Below are 26,966 nucleotides of genomic sequence, written 5' to 3'. Positions count from 1 at the left end.
GTGCTGGTCTCAGACACATGGAACTGCTGGGGCTCAGATTCCAGGGGAGGAGAAGCACCGGTGTGTCAGTGTGGTCACTGCGGTGTGTCGGTGTGGTCACTGCGGTGGGAGTGTGAGCAGGGGCTACAGAAGCACAAGGGGAACGCCTCTGTTCTGCCCGCGGGTCCGGGGAAACGCGTCAGAGGAGGGATGTTGGAGTGGAAGGGTGCAGAACGAGGGGGCTGTTGCCAGGCGGCTACGTGGGGGTGAAGAGGAGACACACTCGCAACGTGATCCGTGTGGGTTGGAGCTCTGAACCTGCCATGTCCATTTCTCAGCCCAGACCGGTTAAGCCACCTGCTTGAAACCCTTCCAGCTGCTCCCAGGCGAGGGGCTCTGGAGTCCCGGAGTTGGGGTCGCCATGCCTCGGGCAGCTCTTCATCTGGGAAACAAACTCCCACATTCGTGGGCAAGGTCTTTGGAAGGGAGAAAACGGCGGGAGGGGCCTTACCCTGAAACCTGATGATCCCGGGACCTCAAATCCTTTCCTGCGAGGACCAGTTTTTGTTCCGAGACCTGAAATAGGAGTCTTTTGCCTTCGGTTCTCTGTTGTCCTTGCCCGGAGGTTCTGTAAGGGTGTCTGCTTCAAGTGCTGCTGGCCGTGTTTCCGTAGTAGTCATCAGGGAGTCCGGGCGGAGAAATCACTGCTTCTGATGTTTCCGACCATGGGGGAGCTGACTGCCCGTCTGGGATCTCAGCGCAGGATCCTAACCCGGACAGACAGGGAGCTTCTGGCCTTTCGTCCACACAGGGCCCTCGGCCACCACGAGGGCAGGACAGAGACAGCGCCGCCGTGCCCTCCAGGAACAGCGAGCCTCCCGTGCGCTCAGCAGTTTTTATTTTTATCTCATCGGCCTATTCCTCTTTTGAGAGTGTGAATCCTAGTGACCCGAATGAGCTGTCGGCCTGGACCTGGGCCAGAGGGACCAGGTTACTCCAGTTCAGAGACTGCCCTGGGCTGTGGGGTGGCAGCAGAGGGGGTGGAGGGGGGTAAGGGAGCGGGGGGGGGGTCTCTGCGTGGCTGGATGGGAGTGGGCGGGGCTTGCTCACCCCGGCCTGGGAGCGAAAGTGGCCCGCCAGGCCTACAAGTTCTCAGACTGGGAAAACATGATACCAGAGGTCAAGGGGGGGGGCTGTACTCCCCCTCCCTGATGCCCGTCCTGGCAGCCTGTTGGGAAGAACCAAGTCTGCAGAATTCGGATGTTGACATTCAGGAACACAGAAGCCAGTGTGTGTCCCTCGTCCAGTTTGGCCTTGGCGGTCACGCCTGCTGCGAGGCTCTGCTGAGATTGTATCTGCTGAGATTGTATCTGCTGAGGGATCATCAGCTCAGCAGGGTTTCGTGAGCTGGGCGCCGTGGAGGGGGTACTCTTCCCCTGGGATCGCTGGTCAGCGGCGGCTGCCCCAGCTCTGCGGGCTGATACGGTAGGGATGGGAGGCAGATGACCGGCCCTACCCCTCTGTCCTCGGCTAATGCCTGAAATCCTCACTTGAGTCAGAGGGAAGAAAAACAGTCTTTTATGGGCCCCCTTTGGGCTGTATCCGGGCCAGTGTTAAGGATGTTTCTGTATAGGCACGTGAGCTTCGCATGATGGCGTGATTGCGTGAGCTTACCGTTAGAAGCGGTTTTCCTTCCTGAGGGCAGTGGTTCTCCAAGCTGGTCCCTGAACTGGCAGATTACCTTGTTAGAAATGCAGACTCTCAGGCCCTGCCCACAATCTTCAGAGTGAGGGCTCTGAGCAGGGGCCCAGCTCTCTGTTTTCACAAGCCCCCCCCCACCCCCGCCCCCCAGGCAACCCTGACCCCTGGAAGGCTTGAGACCAGGAGGTGAACAGCCCAGACCTGCAGGATCTCTGCACCGAAGCTCAGGCATCTGACTTTGGGCAAATTGGGCAAAGCACTCTGTGCCTCAGTTTCCCCATCTTTAGATTGGGGGTGTGAACAGCACCTACTTCATGGTGTGGATTACGTTAATATGTTAAAACCGGGAAGCACACCCTGAGCGTCGGCTCTGACTGGTTCAAGGTCAGCCGGCTTTGGGCCCAGGTCTGTCTGACCTCAAGGCCAGAAATCTAATTCATGTGGTTGTTATACCATCTCATTCTGCAAAACACACGGGCTGCTCCCCCAGGCCCGGGCTGGTGAGGAGGGTCCCTCCCTCCTCGCCAGCTCTGGTTCCTTGGTGGGAGCTCAGCTGCCCGGAACCCGGGAGGGGCGTTCAGGCCAGCTCAGCGTGGCCTGCGTGTGTGCCGTCATTGATGAGGGATGTCCGTCTGGGTGCTCAGCGGGGGTTCTTTCCTCCTGTCAGGGGGGTGGGTGTCAGGCAGCGAGTGTCCGTCAGTTCCTTTCCCGTCACTGGGTTTAATGGGAGCGGGCCAGAGGGGCCGTGTGGGCTGCCCGTGTTCGGGGAGGACTCGCCGGGGGCTGCGTGTGGTTTGTGGGCCCAGCCCGGCCCGGGAAGCAGCGTGCTCCTTGGCCTGATGCCGTCTCTTCTGGGACTTGGGGGGTGGCTGTGGCCACAGGAAAGGGCTGGTGGAGGACCTGGACATTCTGAGTCCTGGCCACAGAGCTTCCCTTTCACTGTGACTAACAGGAGCTTGTGGACCCATTTCTGCAGCTGTCACAGAGCACCGCAGGCTGGGTGGCTTTAACAGCAGGAATTTTTTTGTTTTGTTTTGATTTTTTGGTCACAGCTCTGGGGACTAGAAGTCTGAGATGAAGGCGTCAGCAGGGCTGGCTTCTTCTGGGGCCTCTCTCCTTGTCTCGCTGATGGCTGTCTCCTCCCTGTCTTCACGTGGTCTTCTGACTGTGCGCGTCTGTGTCCTAATCTCTTCCTATAAGGACACCCGAGTTGGGTTAGGGCCACTCGAATGGCCCTATTTTAACTTAATTACCTTTTAAACGAATTGTATCTTGGTTACAGTCGCATCCTGAGGTGCTGGGGGTTCGGACTTCCACAGGCAGGTTCTAGGGGGGCAGTGGTCTCAGAAGAGCTTCAGGGGGACCCCAGCACCAGCACGTTTCAGTGGTTGGAGGCCGAGAAAGGTGGGCTCCGGAAAGGTCAGTGGGGAGAGCAGTATTAGAGAGAGGCCAGGACAGGAACGCCATCAGTCTCTCAAGACTGGACTTGGCCTTCCGGTCCTGGAATAAGTAGCCGCTCTGCTGAGTGGGAGGGGCCACAAAGAGCCGGGGACAGACAGAGGGAGAGGGAGATCATATCACACACTGGACACACGGCTCAAGGTCAGCCGGGCTGAGCGCACTCTGTTTGCGCGTAGTGACCCACCTTGCACCCTCACGGGGCCACAGGGAGTCTCCCAAGGAACCCTCCGCCCCCCCCCCCCCAGGTCTGCTCAGTGACTTCTTAGACACGTCCCACGTCAAGTTGGCTGTGTTGCGCTCTTCGTGAAAGGGTGGCGTTCTTAGTAATACCCTAGTGGTCTCCCAAAGATGCTTCCCAGGCTGACCACATCTGCCTCTCCTGGGAACTCGTTGGAAATGCCGGTTCCCGGGCCCCGTAGGATCTGCTTCAGAAGAAAAGTCTAGGCTGGGAGAAGGCAGCCCAGCGCGATCTGTGTTCACAACACTCTGGTGATGCTCCCTCGAGCCCCAGGGCCGCTGTCCGCAGTCCAGAAATACCAGCAACGGTTGTTGGCAGTGAACACGAGAGCCGCCAGGCAGCCACGTCCTGTTTCTTCCCACCTGCTTCCTGGCAGAGCTTTGGAAGGTGTCGCCTGGAACCCTGAGCTGGGAGAACAGGGCTGCTCACCTTAGAGCTGCCTGCCTTGCGGAGATGCCGTCCATGTGGGGCAGCAGCTTCTGCCGGGGTCCCAGGCGGCTCTCCTGGTGAGGCCGGACTCCACACCCCAGGTTCCCAGGTGGGGGCTGGGTGGGGGAGGCTGGGGGCGAGAGGGCGGGGACGGGGGGAAAGGAGGGGGCCACCTGGGCCTCCCTGAATTCTGGTCTTAAGTGGAAGACAGGGTAGGACACCAGGGGCCCGGACTACAGACGGGAGGATAAGGTTTCATACTCAGCAGCTGGAATGCATAACAGCGGTGTCAGGGGACCTCTGGCTTTGAAGACTATTTGAGAAGCTGCTGCTTAACGCAAACCAGACGCGGCCCACCAGGCACCGTCCTCCCGGTGGTGAGGCTCCATGCTGGGTCACGGGGCCGCCACTGCTCCTCGGGGTGTCCTGGAGGTGAAGGCTTGTCAGCCGAGGCTGCTGCTGCTTGTAAGGGGCTTGATGTCTGCGCTGCAGCTCACGGTGTGGACACCCGGCAGCCAGTGGTCACTGCCGAGAGGTAGGGTGGGTTTCTCCTCGTGGGATTGGAGGGACAGACATCCAGGGCCCAGCCAGGGCCCCACGTATCTGAAGCTGACTCCAGAAGCCAGGGGGTGCAATTTCACGGACAACCAAGGCCCTCGGCACAGAGTCAGTGCCCACTGGTCCCTGCGGTGGGTCCCGCTGCCTGGGGTCTGAGCTCCAGTCTGTCCTGTGCTGTTGAGAGGGACAGAGCCTGGGATGTGGGGTGGCCGCGGCCACAGGAAAGGTCTGGTTGAGGATCTGGATGTTCTGGGGACCTGGGGCTGGCACTGTCCCCTGATACAGGGGCTGTTCCTGGCGGGAGGAGAGAACAGTCACTTCCTGCCTTCTCCCTTCTGGAAAACCTCTGGGCCTCCCTGCAGACCGCCGACGTGTGGCGGGTCTAGCTCACTTCTTGTGCATTTTGCATATTTGTACAGGTGCTGCCCCAGCCGCAGGGAAAATGGACACGCTCAGTTCTAGTTCTGGTCGACCCACATGATGTTGAGCCAATGAAGAAGTTTTCCTTCCAGTGATTAGGCTTTACTCATACTTCCTCCAGCTGGAGGGCTCCTACGCTAAACTTTTGGGGCAAAATATTGATAGTAGTTATTTACTAAGACTAGGCAGCAATCTAAAATCCCCACACATAGTGCGCTAGTGCCTCCAGAGAACTCTATCCAGTGAACCAAGGAGAGGAAGAACGGCACGGGTCCAGAATTTCAGCTAAGTCACAGAGGTCCGATCGTCATTGGCTGCCCCGCCCGGGGTCAGAGCCTCCCCCCCCCTCCCCCCAGCCCTCTGGACCTGCCAGGGTGACTCAGGCGCTAGAAGCCGTTTTTTTTTGGACCGCTTCCCTCCCGCCCATCACTCACCCGGTCTGATGAGAGAAGAATTGAAATTGGCCAGTGAAGGTTCAGTTTCTGTAGTGGTCGAGGAACTGTAAATTTAACCAGCATCATAACACCTTTTCCACCCTTCGGAGGAGAAGAGATTTACAAAAGTTTGCGCAGGACCAGGGAGCGGGTCGCACAGTGGCTGGCGGAAGTCTGCTTCTGCAAAGCAGCTTTGCAAAAGTTTTAAAAATCCTTCAAAATGGCACATAAGCCTTGATCTCAGGAAATGTATCGCTTCAAACAAAGATATTCAAAAAGTAGTATTTGCAGTTTTTCACTAAAGAGATCATTAAAACAAGTGAAAAGTTTCAAACAGCCTTGATATCCAACCAAGATTGTCCTTGCATATAGCTGTATTTATATTTACATATATATATCTCCATTAAAATGGCATCAAATAATAATGGCATGGAATTGTGTCAATTAAGAATGGCAATAATTTGTAATTTAATGGCAATTAAAAATAACAGGAACAGCATATACAGTATGATTTCGATTTTATAAGATGGATATAGTTATCTTTTTTATCAAGTCTGAAAGGCTATACATCAAAATATTCGTGGTATTTCTAGGTAGCAAGGGTATATAGCTAATGTTTCCTTTATTTCTGTGTGTGTGTGTGTGTGTGTGTGTGTGTGTGTATGTGTGTGTGGTTTTCTAAATTTCCTATACATGCGCTCTTTAAAGAACTTCTAAAAAAGTGAATGAGAGATTCCTATGAAATACGCCCTCCTACTCGCTGCTTCAAACCGCTCCCCACCCAGAGAACCTTACTGGCTGGTCTGTGTCACAAGAAGGAATGAACGTTGGCTTGTTGCTGATTAATGAGGCCGCTGCCCCTGACAAAGCCCAGAGGTGAACTTCGGCTGGCTTGAAAGGAAGAGAAGCCAGGCTCAGAGGCGAGAGGTCAGCAGTGGACGCCAGATGGGGATTCTGGTGGGAGCGCTGAGTTGGAACCACCCACAGACGGCGTGTTGCGTTTGATAACTTCCTCATTTCCATGGTGTTCTGGAAACAGAAGTTTGTTTCTTTTCTTTCCTCTCCCCCATTCAGTTAATCACTCCTGCTCTTGCCCAGAAACATGAGCTAGGTAAGGAAGGTGGTCTTAAGAACACAGGAAATGGGTCTGCAGACGGTGGCAGTGAGTGGATGAAACCAGCAGGAGGAAGACTGGCTGAGCTTGGGTGACACTCCGGTTACGACAGGAAGTTGGGTGGCGGCGGCAGGGCCCAGGGCAGCGCCAGGTCTCGCGGATCACATGGGAAGTCAGGCTTTAGAAATATTCATTGTATGGCGGCCTGACAGGCTTGGGAAACAGGAGAGGGTGGAAGAGGAGGAGGGGAGACCAGGAGGAGGGGACACCAGCGACTTCCTCCGGGTTAGGAGGGACTTCGTAAACGGAAGCGTCAGGGGGCCCCTGAGAGAGAGCGAGAGAGCCCTGGAGGAGCACTAATGGGGGAGAGGGAGGCATTGTAAGTAGAGCTGTGGCTGGAGTTTCACGGTGGAGTCTAGGAATCTGCAGGTCGTGGTTCAATAAAAAATCCGAGGCAATACTTTGGGGCCAGTCTTTGTGTGACATCTGATCAGAAACCAAATCATTGGGCTGCAGCTTACTTTGAAGCGCATCAGAAAAAAAAAATGAAGGCTTGGTGGATGGTTCGATGGCCTGTTACCTGTCCAGTGGGCTTTCCTGGGGGGCCCCAGACCTTCGGGTGGCTGAAGGTTTCAGCCTTTCCAGGAAAGTGGCAGCGGGTAGAGAGTTTGCCAGTTGTACCCTTGGCACCTGTGTGGCTTTGTGAACCACTGTCATCCCAATGGATTCAATTAATAATAATAATAATAATAATAATAAGTGATAATAAAGAAGTAGGTATTTTGCTGCTGAAGAACGAAGAGCAAGGTGGGGAGAGGGGGGGAGGGGAGGGGCACAAAGAAAACCAGATAGAAGGTGACGGAAGACAATTTGACTTTGGGTGAGGGGTATGCAACATAATCAAATGTCAGAATAACCGGGAGATGTTTTCTCTGAACCTATGTACCCTGATTGATCAATGTCACCTTATTAAAATTAATAATAATTAAAAAAAAAAAGAAGAAGAGCGGTGTGGGAGGGGGTTTCCCGGCCTCCACACAGGGCCGACCTCGCCAGCGCTGGCCTCTTCCTGCATTGGGTCTGGTCACCTCCAGCTGCTGTCTGTCACAGTGGGGCTTGGTGGCCTCTGGCCGTTCCAGTGTCTTGTGCTTGGGGAGGTGTCCGGAAGGTGTTGTCCTGGCTCCACACCATGCGTCTCCCCGGGAGCCAGGGTCGGGGACGCTGCCGTGCGCTCAGGAGCCCTGAGGCCTGAAGCTGTGGGGAGTTGGGGCGCTGGACCTGACTCGCAGAGGAGTCTCTTTGAGGTGCTGTCCCCTGTGGAGAGTGAAGAGCCCCGCAGTGGGAGGGGGAGCCCCCTTTCCATTTGCTGATTGGCAGAACAAGCCGGTTGCTGAAACCAGGAGACCGGACATCGTCCTCCCCTTCAGAGACGCCGTGTCTGGAAGCGCTGGGCTGACCCCGAAACCGTCTTCCTGTTCGTCGGAGAGGCACAGGCTCAACCCCACTTCCAGGTGCCCTGTGGCTTGTGGCCCCTCCTGGTTCCTCCCCGAGACACCCACAAGGACCCAGAAAAACAATGAAGACTCACAGGCCAGCAGAAACTGAGGACGGACAAATGCCGGAATCCGAGGCGTCCATGGTGATGGTGATGAGGCCGAGAGCTGGACTGAGGGAGTCTGCCCAGGACTTAAATCCCAGCACGGAGGGCCACCAGGAGACTCTCCCCGCTGCTGCCGCCACCACCTAAAAACAGGCAGAAAGTAATGTCGCTCGAAGGAAATGTCAGCTGGTTGGCCTTTCTTCTCTACCCTCAGTTACTGGCCTCAGATATGGACCCTTCTAACTTATTTTCTTCTTTCCCTCCCTCCTTCCTTTTTCCCTCCCTCCTTCCTTTTTCCCTCCCTCCTTCCTTCCTTCCTTCCTTCCTTCCTTCCTTCCTTCCTTCCTTCCTTCCTTCCTCCCTCCCTCCCTCCCTCCCTCCCTCCCTCCCTCCTCTCTTCCTTCCTTCCTTCCTTCCTTCCTTCCTTCCTTCCTTCCTTCCTTCCTTCCTTCCTTCCTCCCTTCCTCCCTTCCCCCCTTCCCTTCCCTTCCCTTCCCTTCCCTTCCCTTCCTTCCCTTCCTTCCCTTCCTCCCCCTCCTCTCTTCCTTCCCTCCCTCCTCTCTTTTCCCCTCCCTCCTCCCTCCCTCCCTCCCTTCCTTCCTTCCCATATCCAAATAGAGAAAGAAAACACTGGAATATGACCAGATGGGACACGGGGTAAACAGGCGCGATGCCAGTACATGCTAGTAAGTCTGCTCCCCCAAAGCAGAGTGCCACAGGTGGGCACCCTGGCTGCTGTGCAAGCTGGGAAATAGGATGCTTTCTCTCTCGGGTTGATTGACAGTCTCTGGGGAGGAGGCGAATCCTGTAGCACAGGGGTCAGGAACCTATGGCTCGCGAGCCAGATGCGACTCTTTTGATGGCTGCATCTGGCTCGCAGACAAATCTTTAATAAAAAAAAATAATGTTAAAAATATAAAACATTCTCATGTATTACAATCCATTCATTTCCTACCGCTCATGTTCATGGTTGTGGGTGGCTGGAGCCAATCACAGCCGTCCTCCGGGACAACACCAAATTTTTATTGGATAATGCGTAAGGTACACGGGTCGTTGTATGGCTCTCATGGAATTACATTTTAAAATATGTGGCGTTCATGGCTCTCTCAGCCAAAAGGGTTCCCGACCCCTGCTGTAGAGGGAAGGTTCCGAGGTGACTGGCAGCTGTGCCCTTAGACCTGTCCCCTCCCACAGCGGGGGCAGGGGCGACAGCCATTCTTACACAGGTGGGCAGAAAATGGAACTGCTGTCAGTCCATCGCAGTGTCTGTTGGGAGAGTTTGATCTGGACAAACTCTTTTTTTCTTCAAGGGTGAATAAAGACAAAAAAAAAATAGTTTGGGGGAAAGTTCTGCAGAACAAGGTAAAGAAACCCGTGCTTTTCCACGGGTTTGGAAAAGCATCTACAGCAGGACTCAGAGGAGGGTCTGGGAACACGTGCGGCCTCCTCGGTGTGCTACAGAAAGGCTTGGCCCCCCCACCCCCCCAGGACAGGGACAGGAAACTGTGAGGAGAGAATGGAGTGGATTGGAAAAGCATCTACAGCAGGACTCAGAGGAGGGTCTGGAGACACGTGCGGCCTCCTCGGTGTGCTACAAAAAGGCTTGCCCCCCCCAGGACAGGGACAGAAAACTGTGAGGAGAGAATGGAGTGGACTGGAAAAGGCAATAGGAAGAAAAAAGTTTAAAAGGAGATGGAGTAAATGAGAGAAGGTTTAGGGGAAACAAAGTCCAGCAGGAGAACTAAAATCCAAATGAACAAGAGCGTAGAGGAGTATTAATGTGTGAAAAGCTACTTTACGTGGTAAAAACACTCCAGCTCTGCAGATGTGGCTCAGTTAGCTAAGAGAGCTTGAGAGACAGAGAGGTTATCCGGGTGGCCCAATAAGAGACCAAAGTGGCAACTACAGACCAGGTAGAAAGTAGCAAGAAGGCCATCTATGGAGATTTGAAACAAGGGCACTAATTACCGAGAGAAAAATGTATGGCTTTGTAGACAAGAAATTATTTAAATAAATGAATATCCAACTCAAGAAGGCAGATGGAGAAATTAAACAGTGGAAAGTTGGAGAAAGGAATTAATGAAGATAAGTGTTCACCTTACTTAATTAGAAAGAAAATTAAAAGGTAGACTTGATAAATCCTGGTCCTAATTCTTTTCTTTCTATTTTTCTGAAGCTGGAAATGGGGAGGCAGTCAGACAGACTCCCGCATGCGCCCAACCGGGATCCACCTGGCACGCCCACCAGGGGGCGATGCTCTGCCCATCTGGGGTGTCGCTCTGTTGCAACCAGAGCCACCCTAGTGCCTGGAGTAGAGGCCAAGGAGCCATCCCCAGCGCCCGGGCCATCTTTGCTCCAATGGAGCCTTGGCTGCGGGAGGGGAAGAGAGAGACAGAGAGGAAGGAGGGGGAGAGGGGTGGAGAAGCAGATGGGTGCCTCTCCTGTGTGCCCTGGCCGGGAATCGAACCCGGGACTTCCGCACGCCAGGCCGACATTCTGTCACTGAGCCAACTGGCCAGGGCTTTAATTCTTTTCAGAAGACCAACCAAGTAGACCAGTGTCTCACAGATATTTTTTAAAGTGAGAAAAAATATCTGCCCACATTCAAGAACGAAGAAGAGGGCATCACAGCAGGAGCAGAGCTTGTCTTTAAGTGAGACGGGGTTCCTAGCCCAGTTCTGCGCTCCAAGTTTGAGAAATCTGAATGGATCGGGCAGTTTTCTAAGAACATTTTCAGGAAATGGGCATTTCTGTGATTGAGTCAGGCAGTTGGAACCCGGAATAGAGCAACAACCATGGGCCTGTCAGCAGAGAAGCTTCCTGCCTGGTGTTTTGCCGACGAGTTCGTTCAGACCTGCCAAGAGCAGTCGTCCGAGCTAGCTCCGGCGTGGACGGTTCTGGAGCCGCTGAGCTGGCCCAGCGCCCAGCCGTGGGAAGGACGGGCGAGGCTTGGGCAGGTGTCTGGCCGGGACGGGCGGGCCGCTGTGGAGGAGGTGTCTGGGAGAGCGGCCCCTTCCCCGCCAGCCTGTCCTCTCTGCCCACGGCATCCAGAGGCTGAGGTCGCCCCGAGCCGATGGTGGAGGACGACAAAGCCCTCCTGAGAACAGGGCTGCGTCTTCCGGAGTGGGGTGCTCAGAGGCGCGAGCCCTTCCTTGCTCCGCTGCTCTGCTCTGCTCGGGGGACACGAACATGGATCCTGAAGAGGAAGGGAGAAGCGTGCCAACAACTGGGTCGACCCGGTTTCTGAATCTGGCTTTCGAGGACTTTCACGCGGCCCCTGCACCAGCACGTGCTAATAGGCAGCGGCCATTGCCCATGGCCACCGGCCTGGCTATGAGTCCACCTTCTCCCCATTATCTCCTCTCGGGTTTCCTCTCTCCCTTGCCGGAAGGCTGCCTGGGGGTCCCCCTGCTGTCCTAGGTTGCTATCTCCTCTGCTGAAAGCACAGGAAACCCCTCCCCTTCACTCGTGGTGGGGGAGGGCACCCCAGTCTGGAGGCATTTTGGGCTGGTACCCTGGGAGCAGAACTTGTGTCCTTTGGGTTGCTGGTGGCTCCGGGGTTGGGCATGGTTCTTGCCCCTTTATCCCGCAGAGGAGGTTTTGTGGAAGCACCCTCGTACAAACCAACGCTCGTCTGGGCCATTTAGAACTGTCATGACCTTCATTTTACACCCCCACCCCGGGTCTCGTGATTATATCACTGGGGGCGGGGAGGGGACAGCCTTGAGAAGGGCCACTTATTTGTATTTAAGGATTATAATTATGTGCACTTTGATCAGGTGAAGACCTCTGGGCTTTGTGCCTCTGCCCCATGGCAAACTGTGCCTGGGAAGCCAGCTGACGCCGTCTGCCTGGATTTTGATCTCATTGTTCCCTGTTCCTCGCCTCCCATCCACTCCTCACCCGGTGAAGCCCGGCACTGACCCTGCCACACCCCGAAACAGCTCTCTCCAAGGCCCCCAGTGAGGTTCATTCAGTCTATGGCCCGAAGCCACCCCGGGCTGCTGCTGTCTTCCCTCCCTGCCGTCAGCATCTGCTGGGCACCTTCCCATCGCCGTGTCTAACTCTGTCATAGACCTCGCGGTGGCCGATGCTGCCCAGCCGAGTAAGACATCTGCCCTTGGGCACCCGACACCCCTGTTGCTTATCTGGCCGACGTTGTGACTGCCTGCATTCTAGGCCTTTCTAAGAATCGCCCATCTTGACCAGAACTGTCCCTTGCAGTTGCCGTTTTTCTACACGAATCGCTGCTTTTGTGTGCTCTGTGCTGTGCCTCTCTCTCTTCTCCAAGTCGCAAGCAGAAAAAGGAACGGTAGCTCAGGGCAGCGCCCATCCGGGGGAGCTCCGCTGTTCCCCGAGCATCCTCACCAAGCCCCAGGCCCCCTGGTCCACGTGGGGACCCGGGAGCGTCTCAGGGAGACACGCCTCCCTAGGCTTGTGCCCAAGCAGCACCCCGGCCCCTGGGAGCCCTTGGAGAGCAGGGATGGAGGGATGGTGTTGTGTTCAGCTTGGTCCCCCTGGTGCCTGGCACACTTTCTGACGCATAGAAGGGACTCAGTGTGTGTGTGTGTAGAATTAGCATAGGGATGGGAGGGAGAAGGAGAGAAGGAAGAAAGACGGGAGAGAGGGAGCAGGACTGAACATGAGAGATGAGATTCCCTTTCAGGGTGAGAAGTCGCAGGCGTCGAAGGGAGTATCTGGCAGATGGGCCTGTTGCCCCTTCACGTGTGAAATTCCCTCCCAGGGAGTAACCAGTGTGCCGGGAGAATCTGATACCAGAAATACAAAATAAATACTCTCAACACTGAGAGTTTCCAGTGAGGTAAGAAATAGCATTGGGATAGTTACGTAACAGGAAACACCTCGAATAGACTTGGGATTACAGCTGTAAGGAGGAAGAGAACACCGATTCCTGTAGGAGTCCAATGTCACAAGCAGCTGTAGCTTGCAGCTTGTCTTAACATGCGCTGCGTTCACTTGGAAACTCAGACCGCATGGATCTGAGTGTCCTGTCATCTTTCCTCCACTTGCCCATCTTTCTCCTCTGCCCCTAAAACCATCCTGTCTTGCATTACTGCGTCTTAGTAGTGTGAAATGTCTCTGGTTGTTTTTTTTCTGTACTTCTCCCGCATTAATCCTGTTTCTTCCTGGTTCTAGAGCAGAGGTTAAGTCAGTTTGATCTCACAGGCCAAACTTCAGTAGGCTGGCTGTGGCTCCCGGGAGTGTTGAGAAGGGTTCTGAAGCTCTATCAAGTTCAAAGGGAAAATTGTCCTTGAAGGAGGTAGGGTTGGAGGGTAGCAATATGGAGGCCAAGCATTTGCCGTCCCCGTTCAAGATGAAAGCAAGGTGGTAAGAGCAGGGAGGAGCATCCTTTAGGCTTTGATCTAAATAAGCATCTGCCGAAGTGGTTTGAATACCGTTTCGTTCAGAGCTGGAGACTGGGTTTTCGGCTCCTGCTCGACAGTGGTTTGAATGCGGTGCCTTTGCCAAAAGGGAGAAAAAGAGAGTTGAATATCTTTACAGTGCTTAATTAAACCTTTTCTCGAACCTGTTAATATCTGATATCAGACCTCAGATTCGACTTCAAGGTCATCGAGACAGGCAGGAAAAAGAGACTGTTTAATAAGTTCCTCCAGTAGACAGCTAGTGCTCGACTTACGACCACGATTGGTTCTGACAGACCGGTCGTAACACGATTTGGTCGTAAGTTGAGTAGGTTATATGTACAGTATTGTGAAATGATGTTATAAAAATCTTTTAAGTCATATTTTATCATAATTTTCTTTCATTATTGTTATATATCATAATTTTCTTTGTTCATTTTATGCCGTTTGTATCATCTCTACACCATTTTGTTTCTTATTTTTACATTCATCAGGTTTTAGTAAAACACTGCATTACCAGTACAACTGGTTTAATATTTACAAAGACAATTTCCTCTTGGTAGACAACTTGGGAGGGGTTTGATGAAAAACATCCAAGACACAAAACACAAATTGCTGTACCGAGTCTGGGATAACAGTTGAAATGGTGCACGTGGAGATGGTAGCGCTGCCGGAAGCTGGTCCGCACTGTCATACGCCCAGCTGGGCAACACTTGCGCTGCCAGACGTGGAGCAGTCGTGGCTAGCGATTGTGGTTGTAAAGTCGAATGGTCATAACCTGCATAGGTCGTAAGTTGATCAATATTTGTAAATATTCTCCGTGGTTCTATCAGAAGCAATTTAAGCTTCTGAAACCTGAGCCACAGCTAGAAACTCCTTAGTGTATCCACTGCTGTCCACCTTCGTAATTTGGACTCTAGACTCATAGGCTGGGCATCAGAGTGTGCTGCGGAGTGGCCAATGGCTGTGACCTGCCTGCCACCAGACTAATTTAATGGCCGGCATTTGTACAAATGCACGTAGCATCTTCCACCAAGGGAGAACACACATGGTCACCTCGGGTGAGCCGTTCTTTTTCAGATGGGGAAACTGAGGCTTGGCCGTTGGTTTTACCTCCCCAGGCTGGAACGAGGGAGCTCTTATAGTGACTTGGCCCGTAGGACGCATGGCCCGGCCAGTAGGTCAGTACAAGACCCTTGAGCACTTTCCGGATGGCAGCTAAACACTGAAGATGGAGGGGGCGGTGAGAAGACCCTTGAGCCCCCCGCCTCAAGGAACTTCCCTGCTGGTTGGGAGGAAACAGACTAAAGCACCCCGACAAATAAATGCTTTAGGATACCAGTAAGTGCACTGAAAAAAAAAAAAAACATGGTGACCAGAGATGCTGACTGGAGAAGACAATATTTGTGCTTAGACTGAATGATGCATGAGTTGGAGTCGGTGTGGAAGGATCTTGGGGAAAAGACTTCCTAGCCAGAGAAACAACAAAGCAAATGTGTCTGAGAGATGAAGGGACGTTCATGCGATCGGAGCGGAGGGAATGCCCTGGAGTCCTGTCCATTAGCCCGGATGTTGGCTAAATTGCTATTGTTGGTGGTGATGGAGTGGGGGGGGGGCATTTCTTGTAAGCCTTTAAAACTTTTATTGCACTTCCTGGAGTGGCTTTTAAGTAAGTCATTGCATTTGGTTGAATAGTGCTTGCTGCGTAGTACAGAGAGATTACGAAGAATTCTACAAATTAAGGTGAACCTTATCCTGGGCATACTGTAACCCCTTTTGAGGGAGGCCTGGGGTACAGGTGGGGCCCCTTTCTACTGCAGGTTGGTAGCGCAGTGACCAGCAACCATGAACAGATTAGCTGGGCAAAGAGGGAGCATGGTGACACCGTCAACAGCTGGCCCACTCCCTAAACAGTCTGCTGGACTCTCCTGCGTGCTGGTGGGTCCAGCCTGGGCCGCCTGCTCCTTGTGACCATGAACACTTCAGAAGCCACTGGTCACAAAAGGGAAAATACCGCCCGGTAAACCTCCATCCACTTCTGAACTCCCTCGTCACGGCTTCTGGCTGCTGTCTGGACACTGGTCCCTAGACTGCAAACTGGGGGGGGGGGGCTGTGTCCACCTGACACCCTCTCTCTCCCCTCGGTGCCTTTGCCTTTGCTGGCCCTCTCTGGGTCACCTTTGTCCCCGGACCCCTGCCCCTGGCAAAGCTTCCCTAGCCCCTTCTCCAGGAAGCCTCCTCTCCGATCTCGGGCCATCTGCCTGGCACACTGGTCTGACTGTGGCCTCCAGCGGTCTGTGAGCTCCTGGTGGGCGGGGAGCATGTCCGAGTTGCCATGTACCCCCCGCTGCCTGCACGCAGCAGGGATGCCCATGTGCAGTAAGTAACCCAGTGAGCGGCTGGGCGGGCCCTTTGCAAGTGGTGATTTTAGCTCCTTGCTTGTTGTCATCAAAGGGACACAGTGTGTGGTGGGGTGGGGAGACTAATACTGAACATGGGCACTGTTTTCTTTTTTCTAGTCCTCTGAATTTATTCAAATTCCATACATGAAGCAGCTATCAATTACTTTTAGAAGTTCTTTTGTAGTGAAATACACGTCACCTAAGATTCAAGAACTCTAACCACGTATAAGTGTACACTTCAGCGGCATTGAGCACATTCGCATCGTTGTGCCGCCATCACCACCTTCCGTGGCCAGAACTGGGTCATTGTCCCCGTTAAACACTAATTCTCACCCCCACCCCCGCCCCCAGTGCCTGGCAACAAGCATTCTACTTTCTGTCTCTCTGAACTTGGCTTCTCTGGAGAACTTGTGGAAGTGGAATCACATGGTGTTTGTCCTTTTGTGTCCGGCTTATTCCATTTCCTAATGTCCTCGGGGCTCATCCATGTCGTAGCATGTGCCAGAGTAATTTTCTTCTTTGGAAGGCTGAGTGACCGCCCCTTGCGTGTGTGCTCTGTTTTCTTTGTCCCCTCGTCCACCGGTGCGCACCTGAGCTGGTTCCGCCTTTTGGCTCCCGTGAGCAGCCCTGCTGTGAACACGGGTGCGCGAGTACCTCTGGGAATTCACGTTTGCAACTCTTCTGAGTGTTTGTGCAGAGGTGGAATCTCTGGCCCGTACAGTAAAAATCACTGTCACCATGTAGAATGACTCTAATAGCTCTGAAACGGTCATTTCAGTCCAAACCCAAGGTCACCTTCAGATAGGAGGTGACTCAGAAATGCAGGCTGACATTTCAGACTTTTGCTCTTGCGACCTGCGTGATGCTTGGTGACATGAAATGGTTTGTGTTCACGTGTGGCTTTAATTTATTTATCTTTCTTACAGCATCAAGCTTCTGGCTGTGCAAGAACTCCTCGACAGAGAGGCTCTGGACAAGGTAACTGTTTCTTCTTCCCTCCCCACACTCATACACTTAGGGCACAGTGGCACACGCCAAAAAATTTCAACTGCATAGTTCAATTCCCAGTCACCAGAGACAGCTCCCAGTGCACAGTTGATCTTGTTACAGTGTATTCTTCAACAGTCAGTGCACCCTGCAACATTTTAACCAAGCCCCCCCCCCCCCACGTTCCTCCTAGGCCATTAACACCTGTGAACTGTGCCTTGCTTGGCCCTTTGGGACCGTGTGACAGTGCATGGGATGCCACCTGCATGCCAGATTCCATGGCAGCCACGTCACCCCGTCTCTGCTGTGTGTGTTATTATCTGGGCTAATGGATGACAGAATGGGGCCCGGCGAGGTGACAGAACGGAAATGAACTGGGTGGAAGAGGAAGGACTTAAACCCCAAGGTTCCATTTGGAAAATGAGTGCTTTTTCTAATTCATAGACAAGTTCATGAGTTTGAGACTCTTTTTGGCTACCTCTGAGGAATGGGGAACCCCCCCCTCCACCTCAAACTAAGGTTTTCACTGTGACCTGGAAGGTAGACCGGGTGTATCTTGGCTTTCTGTGTTCAAATCAAGACACAGCTGGGATCCTTGGACCAGTGGGGGTTCAAGTTCAGTGTGCGAGGTAGGGCGGGTTCCCCAAAACAGGCTGGGCAGCTGTCAAAGAAGCCAGGTTCCCAAATGCCCCTCATAGATCCCCCCCACCACAGCTCATACCCAGATGCTCCCCTGGGTAGCTGAGGACTCTTCACAAGTATATGACTATGGGTGTTAATTAGAATCTGTAACATTAACATAGAAGAAAGTGGTTAGAGAGATAAGCAGTGAAGTGACTTATTTTATGTATGGAATTTAAAATGTTTGGATTAGTAGTCAGACTGCTGGTAGGCACTGAAGCCAATGATGTCTCTAAGCACCTCGCCTCGCCATGAGGGGAGGGGAGGGGGGAGGGGAGGGGAGGAGAGGGGAGGGGAGGGGAGGGGAGGATCTGGGCTCTGGTTAGGAATGTAACGTCCTGTCAGCCTCATTTCCATCTCGGGTAAAGCCAGGGGAGTGCTGCCCGTCTGACCGCAAAGAGGCAACGTGACTACCAAATGAGATCGTGTAGTGGAAGGGCTTTCTGAATGCCAAGGCACTCAAGTCACATTAATTCTTAATTACTGATATTAATTCTTAATGCGCACCCAGCCGTGAAAGCATACCAGGTCCAGGAGAGTAGGAAGATTCTTTCTATGCTCTTAAGACTTTAGAAAAGTTACCCCCCCCCAAAAAAAAAAAAAAAACAATCCTCTTCTCAGTATTCGCTACAGTTCTTTGTTTTACTGCTCCATTAAAAAACAAAGAAACCAAAATGAAACATCAGACAAAGCTGGTACACAGGTGGAGTCTGTGCACTAAGGTGAATAGCAGTGTAATGGAAACACAGTATCGGTGAGGCCCTTAGGGCTGCGTCACTATCTGATTTAGTGACCCCGCAGGTGAGCACTAACTCATGGGGTGCTAACTGCTGTGGGGTCTGGCAGAGAAGGAGGCTGCGGCCCCAGGGTGTACAGTGTGGGGCTCGGGCTGCCCGTGTCTGGAGCCTGCCCGCTCCGTCCTCGCTGCGTTATTTTGGGCTGCTAATCCTCTGTGTGCTTCTGTCTCCCAGGCTGCGGAGCGGGGAATCTTTCTAATCCCCGATCCGCAGAGGTTCTGGGAGATTAAGTAGACAGTTGATTGTAGAAGTCTTAGCACTGTGCGTCTGTTCCTCCTCGTCCTCCTCCCTCTCCCTCACCGAGGCTGCTGATGAGTTTTGTCCTGTTCCCCATCTCCATATGTGACCGGAGACAGCGTCACAATGTGGTCCCAATAGGCACAGGGCCCGCTGAGAGCACAGGGCACGGTTTCCTCCTTCCTTCTCTGGTGTGTGCGTTCAGGCTCACACTGCGGCTCCCTGTTGAGCTTTCTGTGTGCCAGGCAGGTAGCAAGCACTTCCAGAAAAGTCCGGAGGCAGTCGGCGCACATGCGCCTGGTGGCCAGTCGCCGTTTGAGTGACACGTGGTAGCTTACCTGGCACAGGAATATTTTTTTGCACCTGTTTATAAGCGCCTCGTGACTTACAGATTCTCACCCGCCTGGACGAGAGCGAGAACCACTGAGGAAAGTTTGTGGAGACTGGAGCTTTGCTCCTCAGGCTGCGGTCTGCAGACCAGCAGCGTGGGAAGCTAGTTAGAAATGCAGGCTCCCGGTCCCCACCCAGACCCCCGACCGCGTCTGCATTCTAACAAGAGCCCTGCGGTGTATGGGCACTGAAGTCCAAGCAGTCTCATATCATGTATTATCACCATCATGACTCCTGACCACTCCATCTCAGAGAGAACCTGAGAGGTGGCAGCTTTTTGCTTTTGTGGCCAATTGAGCTCTCTCTCTCTCTCTCTCTCTCTCTGCGCATCAAGAGAGGGGAAGTAAGCACCATCATTCTATTTGTAAGAACCCCCCCCCCTTTTTTTTTTTTTTGCTTGGCCTGCTTCTTCCTTTCATCAAGAAAATAGCCTCACTCATTAGGTAGAGTTAGCAAGAAAGGCCTCAGACACGTCCTGCATACCTCAAACCTTTGACTGTCTTTGGAGCGGGGCTTGAAATGGCGACACGCCTATGGGTTTGGCAGTCACTGAACCCCAGAGATCCCAGCGAGCGGGTGGGAACGATCACTTCCAGACGCAGTCCCAATGGCGGGACCTGCATGTGCCTTTCTGTTGTACGGTGGCAGCTGTTCCAAAGGGCTCAGTGCCCTGACAGGGACACACTGCAGGTTCGATCCGACCAGGAAAATAGTCCAAGGAGGTAAAACATCGTAGAAAAAGCAGTGCTGGGGCGGGGGGGGCATCCTCCTAGACAGACAGACTTCAGGTGCTTTTCCTCCCTGAGGTCAGGCATCGTTGTCATGATCTTAGGACTTCAGTTTCAGATGACCAGCGCTTCGCCTGACCTGCACTTTCTCCCTGGCTTTAGGTAGAGAGCCGGTCCATTTCTGGAGTGGACTTGCCGGGGTCCGCAGTGCAGATCCAGCTGGGAGGGGTGGGGGCTCTGTCTCTGTGTCTCAGGAGGGTGTGGTCCCCCCTCCCCACTCCCAGCCTCCCGTCTTTGTGGCTCTTGGGCTGTGAGGACCTTCCTCGGAGGCCTGGGCCCCTTCTTCATCCTAGAACTGCTCTCTGTGGTCCTCCCCAGCCTAGCACTCCTGGTCTCATCTCTGAGCTGTGTGGATGGAACATGCTCTTTTCTGTGGCTGTTTTCTAACAGTTTGTCCCCTCCTTGCTCTGCTGGTCCTGCCTGGGTCAGCGCCTCCGTGCTCTGTCTGCCATCATCTGCATTCACCATCGACACGCGTTCCGGGGAGAGCTGAACAGTGAGACACCCCCCCCCCCACACACACACACACCTAGATCAGTAAGGTCCCAGTTTTCACCTCTTCCAATGTTTTTTTTTTTAATTTTATTTTTTTTAATTTTACAGAGACAGAGTCAGAGAGAAGGATAGACAGGGACAGACAGACAGGAACTGAGAGATGAGAAGCATCAATCATTAGTTTTTCGTTGCGCGTTGCAACACTTTAATTGTTCATTGATTGCTTTCTCATATGTCCCTTGACCGTGGGCCGTCAGCAGACTGAGTAACCTCTTGCTCGAACCAGTGACCTTGGGTCTAAGCTGGTGAGCTTTGCTCAAACCAGATGAGCCCGCACTCAAGCTGGCGACCTCAGGGTCTCAAACCTGGGTCCTCCGCTTCTCAGTCTGACGCTCTATCCACTGCACCACCGCCTGGTCAGGCTCTTCCAATGTTCTTGATCCTAATTCAGGTGCAGTACATTGAGGACCCTTGGGAGGGCAGGTCTTTGAATTTCTCTTCTCCACTAATACTACAGAAAGCCAGTCCCCAGACAAGTGACAGTGATTTGTCATTTATTTAAAAAAAAATAAGCTATAAACCCTACCAATAGTCATCTTAAGTCTTTCTACAAATTGCTTTAAATAAAAAACAACCCTGCTAGAACCACGAAAAGATGATTCAACATGCGTAAATGTCAGGAGAAGTGCCATTCTTCTGAGTAAGCATTTTGGATTGGATAGGCGTTTTGTCCAGCAGCCATTAGATGCTGCGAGCAAGGGCTCGCTCTGAGGAGGAAGCCGGCCCTCCGACTGTTCTCTTTGCTCCAAGAGTGTGACGCTTTTGTTTTCCTGAACTTAAGTCACACGGACGTATTTCCCAGGCTTTGTAAGTAGGCCCACCTAATGCCTTTAAAACATGGCATTGCATGAAAGGAAATAAAACTGTTGGTACAGCTTGATTTAGTAAGATCATTTTTCAATGACCCTTTTCAAACAGCTTCCTGCAAGGCTGCAAACAATAGTTTGGCCGAGGACCCCAGCCGGAGGTCATCCTCCGCCTTCCTGAAGGGCCAGAGGGCAGAGCACTGGCCGACCCAGCCCTAGACCTGCCCCGAGGCATGGCCACGTCCTGCCCGACACCCCAGCCCCGCCCCAGCCTCCTGGCCTCTGGTCTCCGAGGACCGTGACTCTGCTGTCGGTCGGAGCTGCCTGTGTCCGTGCTCCGTCCTCTAGAATCCCGGGCTCTGCAGGTGCACAGACTGCAGTGGAGCCCACTCTGTGGTTTCCTAGCTGTGGGCAGATGACTGCCCAGCCTCGGTTTCTTTTTAGCATGGGTGTATGTGTGTGTCACAATGATGCCTACTTCATGGGGATTTTTAATGAGAATTAAGTGAGATAATCTGTGAGATGAGAGGAGTTGTGTATATAGTAAGCAGCAGAGCAGTAGTAGCCCATACTATCCCTACTGCTGCTGATTTGCTGCTGCTGTGGTCATTGTTATCCTCATCACCACCACCACCACCATCATCATATATCATCATCATCACCATTATCATCATCATATATCATTATCATCACCATTATCATCATCATATATATATCATTATCATCACCGCCACCACCACCATCATCATCATCATCACCATCATCATATATCATTATCATCATCATCACCATCACCACCATCATCATCGCCATCATCACCATCATATATCATCATCACCATCATCACCATCATATATCATCATCACCATCATCATCATCATCATCACTAGCAGCATCATCACCATTATCATCATCATATATCATCATCATCACCATTATCATCATCATATATCATTATCATCACCGTCACCACCACCATCATCATCATCACCATCATCATATATCATCATCATCATCACCATCACCACCATCATCATCGCCATCATCACCATCATATATCATCATCACCATCATCATCATCATCACTAGCAGCATCATCACCATTATTATCATCATCACCATCATCATTATATATCATCTCATCACCATCACCACCACCATCATCACCACCACCATCACCATCACCATCATCACCATCATCATCATCACCATCACCACCACCATCATCATCATATATCATCATCACCATCATCACCATCATCGTCACCATCATCATCATCACCAGTAGCATCATCATCATTATTATCATCATCACCATCATCATTATATATCATCATCATCACCATCACCACCACCATCATCACCACCATCATCATCATATATCATCATCATCATCATTATATATTATCATCACTATCATCACCATCATCATATATCATTATCATCATCATCATCACCATCATATATCATCATCATCACCATTATTATCATCATCACCATCATATATCATCATCACCATCATCATCATCATATATCATCATCACCATCATCACCATCATCGTCACCATCATCATCATCACCAGTAGCATCATCATCATTATTATCATCATCACCATCATCATCATTATATATCATCATCATCACCATCACCACCACCATCATCACCACCATCATCATCATATATCATCATCATCATCATTATATATTATCATCACTATCATCACCATCATCATATATCATTATCATCATCATCATCACCATCATATATCATCATCACCATCATCACCATCATATATCATCATCATCATTATCACCATCATATATCATCATCAGCATTAGTATCTTACATCATCATCATTGATAACTTTCTCCTCTTTCTCTTGTGAAAAACCCAACTTGAGATTGACGTGTTGCCATTAGTGATGTTAAAAAAGGGGTCCCTGGCCCTGGCCGGTTGGCTCAGTGGTAGAGCATCGGCCTAGCGTGCGGAGGACCTGGGTTCGATTCCCGGCCAGGGCACACAGGAGAAGCGCCCATTTGCTTCTCCACCCCTCCGCCGCGCTTTCCTCTCTGTCTCTTTCTTCCCTTCCCGCAGCCAAGGCTCCATTGGAGCAAAGATGGCCCGGGCGCTGGGGATGGCTCTGTGGCCTCTGCCTCAGGCGCTAGAGTGGCTCCGGTCGCAACATGGCGACGCCCAGGATGGGCAGAGCATCGCCCCCTGGGGGGCAGAGCGTCGCCCCATGGTGGGCGTGCCGGGTGGATCCCGGTCGGGCACATGCGGGAGTCTGTCTGACTGTCTCTCCCTGTTTCCAGCTTCAGAAAAATGAAAAAAAAAAAAAGGGGGTCCCTCACCCACCCCTTTTGCCAAATTATGTAGGACAAGCTGCCTGTCAAGTCTTTTGTGCCTGCAGCTGCCAGATGTCTTTCCCAGAACTGCAGTTTTGAAGTCCAGTGTTTAGTCTAGTTTTCCTACAGGTGGAGGAGGTGGTCTCTAAGCCTTTTTTTTTTTTTTTTTTTTACAGGGACAGAGAGAGGGATAGATAGGGACAGACAGACAAGAACAGAGAGAGATGAGAAGCATCAATCATCAGTTTTTTGTTGTGACACCTTAGTTGTTCATTGATTGCTTTCTCATATATGCCTTGACCGTGGGCCTTCAGCAGACCGAGTAACCCCTTGCTGGAGTCAGCGACCTTGGATCCAAACTGGTGAGGTTTTTGCTCAAACCAGATGAGCCTGCGCTCAAGCTGGCGATCTCGGGGTCTCGAACCTGGGTTTTCGGCATCCCAGTCCGACGCTCTATCCACTGTGCCACCACCTGGTCAGGCTCTAAGCCTTTTTTTGGTGCTTTATGTGTGAGATGAAGTGTGTGCGTTTTCCACTGGAAAGACCGACCTTGGTGTCTGCACCCAGTAAGCTAGTCAGGGATCTTCCAGCTGAGCCCTCGTGCTGGGCAGTAGAATTAGAAGTTAACTGCTTCTGGGGTTTTTCAGAAGGAAGTAGGAGGCGAGTAATTGTCAGGTAGCCGTGTATGAACAACCTGAGGATGCTGTGGTGGGTGATGATGGTGTTTCTGAACGTCCACGTGGGCACGGATGGAAGCACCAGCTCTGTGATCACATGCTTGTCAAGTGTTCTTCACTGTGGATCGGACGTCTAGCTAACTGGGCTTGTGTGACAGCTAAGGGCTTACTTTGTGCCTAAATTACACTACATATCAAGTGGGGGTAAAGTGATAAAAAAAAAAAAAGAAAAGGCACAGGGATGGCATATATAGGATCCCAGAATTTCAGAGCTCCAAACCATCAAACCAACTCTGTCACTGATGTGGACAGGACACGGCGGCCGGAGGAGTTGAGGTGTCGCCCTCGCCCCGGGCCCAAGGCAGGTGTGCTGGCGTGTCCAGGACCGACCCCAGTGGACTGGGCCTCAGGCCTCAGGCCGGGCCTTTGTTTTCTGTGGCCGCCGCCTGTTCTCCGTGGTCTCCTTTCATCCGGACATCAGCTGTAGCGGACTCCGGGTGCTTCTGTCTCTGCACACTCCAGGGCTGGGAGCCGGCCCAGGTGATGGGGAGCCGAAACCCAGGCCTTCTCACAGATGACTCGCAGTGAAACCGACCCGGCTGGGGGTGTTTGTCTCCACGGACACCGTTTGGTCCGGCAGGGGACACAGAGGACGGGTCGGGTGCCGGAAGCGGAGGCGGTGGGAGGTTCAGGGCTCTGGCTGTGGACCCCGTCAGGGTGCGTCCACGAGTGGAGGAACTCACCGTGGTGTGAGGGCCACAGACGACCAAGGGCCCTCGTGGGAGGTCAGAGAACACGGCACAGACACGCCCTTCGTGGGGACTGAGTGTCCGGGTGAGTTGCTTCAAGCATCTTAACTAAGTACTTTAAAAAAATACCTTTTAAAAAAACAAGACAAAACAGTACTCCCTCCTTTTAAAAAGATCAGACAGAGATTCTTCAGCCCCCCCCGGTTTAGTTTTCTCCCGTGCTCAGTCCTCGAGGGGTCAGCATTCATGGGTCTGTTACGTGTTTCATTTTATCTTACTTTCTAGTGGGTTGAGGCGGATCAGTGTCTCACCGTGACTAAACTCCTAGGAACCAGGTTCCCGGCTGAACCCCTTTCAGCAGGCAGCGTGCTGCCTCCTTGAGGGGGTCAGTGAGCAGGAATGGGGGCCCCTGCAGAGCTCCCGAGCAGGTCAGCTGCCCCAAAACGGAGCATCTCGGGGAAATTGTAGGACAGGCTTCACGGTTCGTTTTTTTTTAAAGAAGGATAAGAAGATACATTTTTCCCTCCTGATTCTTCTAAAAGCATCACAAGGCACCACCATGTATAGAGAGATGTAGGGGCTCCCGCTACCTGGCTGCGTCTGTGAAAAGCTTTTATTTGAAGTGAACAGAGCGTAGGGTCCCCAAAATAGGACTTGCAGCTACCAGAGATAAGGAAGCTAAACAAGGAGGGATTAGGTTAGATTTATAACGTTCAGCCAAGTTTTAAAAATAACCGTACGGCATCTTGAGCTTGTGATAAATCCGGCGTCTCCATTCATCCCCAGAGAGGGGCTGGTGACCTGGCAGCGGAGCTGGCCCCTGGGGGGCCCCTGGGCGGCGTATGTCATCAGCCTTTGCGACGCCCCTGCCCCCCCCCCCCACCAGGGATCCCATTCCTGGAGTGGATCTTAAAGACACGGCCCATAAAAGAGGGAAGACGGTCAGCATGCCATCGCTTGACGCTGGGGACAGATTGCAGGCCGGGCAATGCTCAGCAGGAAGGGAGGGGTTAAGGAATCTGGTAGATTTACATATTTAAAATGACAAGTCTTTTTGGCCGTATAGAAATGCGATATGGTGTTTACAGAAAAGGAAGAGTATTTACAAAAAAAACCCCAAAAAAACATAAAAATATGTGTTTCTCCTGTTGACCGATATTTAGGGAGCACCTGCCTGAGGCGGGCCGTGTGCTGGGCCAGGTGACACGCACAGCCGGGACCAGGATCGGGACTGGGACCGTGACCAGGACGGTCACCATTCCCACACTCCTGCTGCCCTCGTTATTGGGGAGGGAAAGGAGCCATTATACTAATGCTGATGTAAATGCAGTAGCGATAACGCCTGCAACAAAACAGAGCCAAACCAGGTCGTCAGGAGGGAGCCCGCCCCAGTGTTCTCTTAGCATCTAGGGAAGAGGAAGAGGAAAGGAAGAAAAACAACAACAGCATAATTAGGTACCTTTTTTCATTTAACATTTTCTTTATAATTGATTTCATATCCCTGGAATCGCCTTATTGAGTGTCAGGTGAGAGCGACATGCCCTCATCCCAGAAAAACGTAACAATGCGCCTGTGTGCCCGTGTATCCAGGAGAGTGGGCATGTTCTCGAAGCTTCCCCGTGGAGGCCCTGAGGCCCAGCCCTCCGGGCACTGGGGAAGGCAGGACTCTTTTCTCCACCCCAGAAAGGTTGATATGTCTTCTGTCAGCTACAGAGTGGTGGCCTCATCAAGAAATGTTCCTCCAGTTGGGACAGATCAGCCCTCCCCTATGAGACATCATGCCCGGGACGTGGGGAGGGTCCTCTTTGTGGTCAGGGTCCAGTCCGATTTGGGACGACACCGTGTCCCATCGGTGCAGAAAGGCCACCCCCTCAGTTACCTCTCCGTGACCTGTGGTTGATGGCACATGGGTTGCTCTGAGGGGACCATCTGGTCGGTGGGATGTCTGCTCCCCCATTCTCCACTTCTGTCCTTCTAGCATCCTTTTTTATTTATTCTTTTTAGAGAGGGGAGAGAGAAGGGGGGAGGATCAGTAAAGCATCAACTCCCATACATGCCTTGACCAGGCAAGCCCAGGGTTTCGAACCGGCGACCTCAGCGTTCCAGGTTGACTCTTTACCCACTGCGCCACCGCAGGTCAGCTAGCATCGTTTCCTTCACGGGTGACGTCTGACATATTTAGGTTGCCCCAAACCCGAAATGTGTCACTACTTGTCCTAGTTATTTCTTTTTC

General features: G+C 52.4%; 1 protein-coding gene across 1 annotated transcript in view; it reads left to right on the top strand.

Annotated features, from left to right (window-relative positions):
• The window catches only part of EEPD1 (endonuclease/exonuclease/phosphatase family domain containing 1), a 93,732-nt gene that overhangs the window by 41,471 nt on the left and 25,295 nt on the right, over positions 1–26,966 (top strand). The window contains exon 3 of the mRNA XM_066354126.1: positions 16,647–16,698. Coding sequence (XP_066210223.1) covers positions 16,647–16,698 — 52 coding nt within the window. The remainder of the gene's footprint in view (positions 1–16,646; positions 16,699–26,966) is intronic.

The sequence above is a fragment of the Saccopteryx leptura genome, chromosome 12 (assembly GCF_036850995.1).
Source record: "Saccopteryx leptura isolate mSacLep1 chromosome 12, mSacLep1_pri_phased_curated, whole genome shotgun sequence".
NCBI lineage: Eukaryota > Metazoa > Chordata > Mammalia > Chiroptera > Emballonuridae > Saccopteryx > Saccopteryx leptura.
The sequence above is the reverse complement of the archived record's forward strand: the minus strand, read 5'-3'. Positions and strand labels throughout refer to the sequence as shown.